This window comes from Myotis brandtii, unplaced genomic scaffold, assembly GCF_000412655.1.
Source record: "Myotis brandtii unplaced genomic scaffold, ASM41265v1 scaffold624, whole genome shotgun sequence".
NCBI lineage: Eukaryota > Metazoa > Chordata > Mammalia > Chiroptera > Vespertilionidae > Myotis > Myotis brandtii.
The window spans coordinates 946,983-947,690 of record NW_005370385.1 but is presented as its reverse complement, the minus strand read 5'-3'; the positions used below and the strand labels follow the sequence as shown (position 1 = coordinate 947,690).

The window sequence follows — 708 nt, the reverse complement described above, 5'->3', positions numbered from 1 at the left end:
GACTCACCGGAATAAGCACCCGCAGCGATCGCCGCTTCTGGCTGGGGTTTTTCTTGCCGCCGCTCCCGCCCGGGCTGGAAACATCTTTCTTCTTCTTGGTGTCCATGGCCGCGCTTCCCATAACTTCAGCCAGAAGTTAATTCCGGGTGACTCGTTCCTGGAATACGGTCCTCTCCTTCCTAGCCCTCGGCCTCGAGCCGCGCGCTCGTCCCTACTGTCCTGCCCCCTGAAGACACCGCGAGGGGACTGGCACGGGGAGGGAGGGTGGAGCAGGTACCTCGCGCCGCCGCCCGCCGCCGCCACCTGGGAGGGATGGCGGTCGGCGCGAGCGCTGGGCTCGTTTCCTCTTCCTCCTACGGGCCCATCAGATGCCAAATCACAGCCACAGGCCGTCCTGGTTCTGGTCTCTCTCCGGGTTACGCGTGGCGGACGTCTCCAGCTGGGTGACAAAGTTTTCTTCCTTTTGCACAGCGAAGCAACCCCCCCCCCCCCGACTCCTCCCCCCGATTCCCAGCGGGAATGGGAAAGGCAGGTGCAATTCGCCCGGCGCTGGGGACAGAGCCTCCTCGGCCCGCACCCAAGTGGAGACTTGGGGAGGGCGAGACAGTGTGTGTGTGAACGTGACCCTCGGCCGCGGAATCAGCAGCCCGAAGCCGGGACCGGGGCCGTCCTCCCGGCGCGAGGGAGGGAGGGAGGGAAGAGGAGGCG

The 708-nt window shown here is 66.1% G+C and overlaps 1 protein-coding gene across 1 annotated transcript in view; it reads right to left on the bottom strand.

The window, feature by feature from the left end:
* Window positions 1-702, bottom strand: part of PRKAG2 (protein kinase, AMP-activated, gamma 2 non-catalytic subunit) — a 231,275-nt gene extending 230,573 nt beyond the window's left edge. Inside the window, exon 1 of the mRNA XM_014528202.1 lies at window positions 8-702. Within this exon, the coding sequence (XP_014383688.1) occupies window positions 8-121 (114 nt within the window). The 5' untranslated portion in view covers window positions 122-702. The remainder of the gene's footprint in view (window positions 1-7) is intronic.
* Between the last annotated feature and the right edge of the window lie 6 nt (window positions 703-708).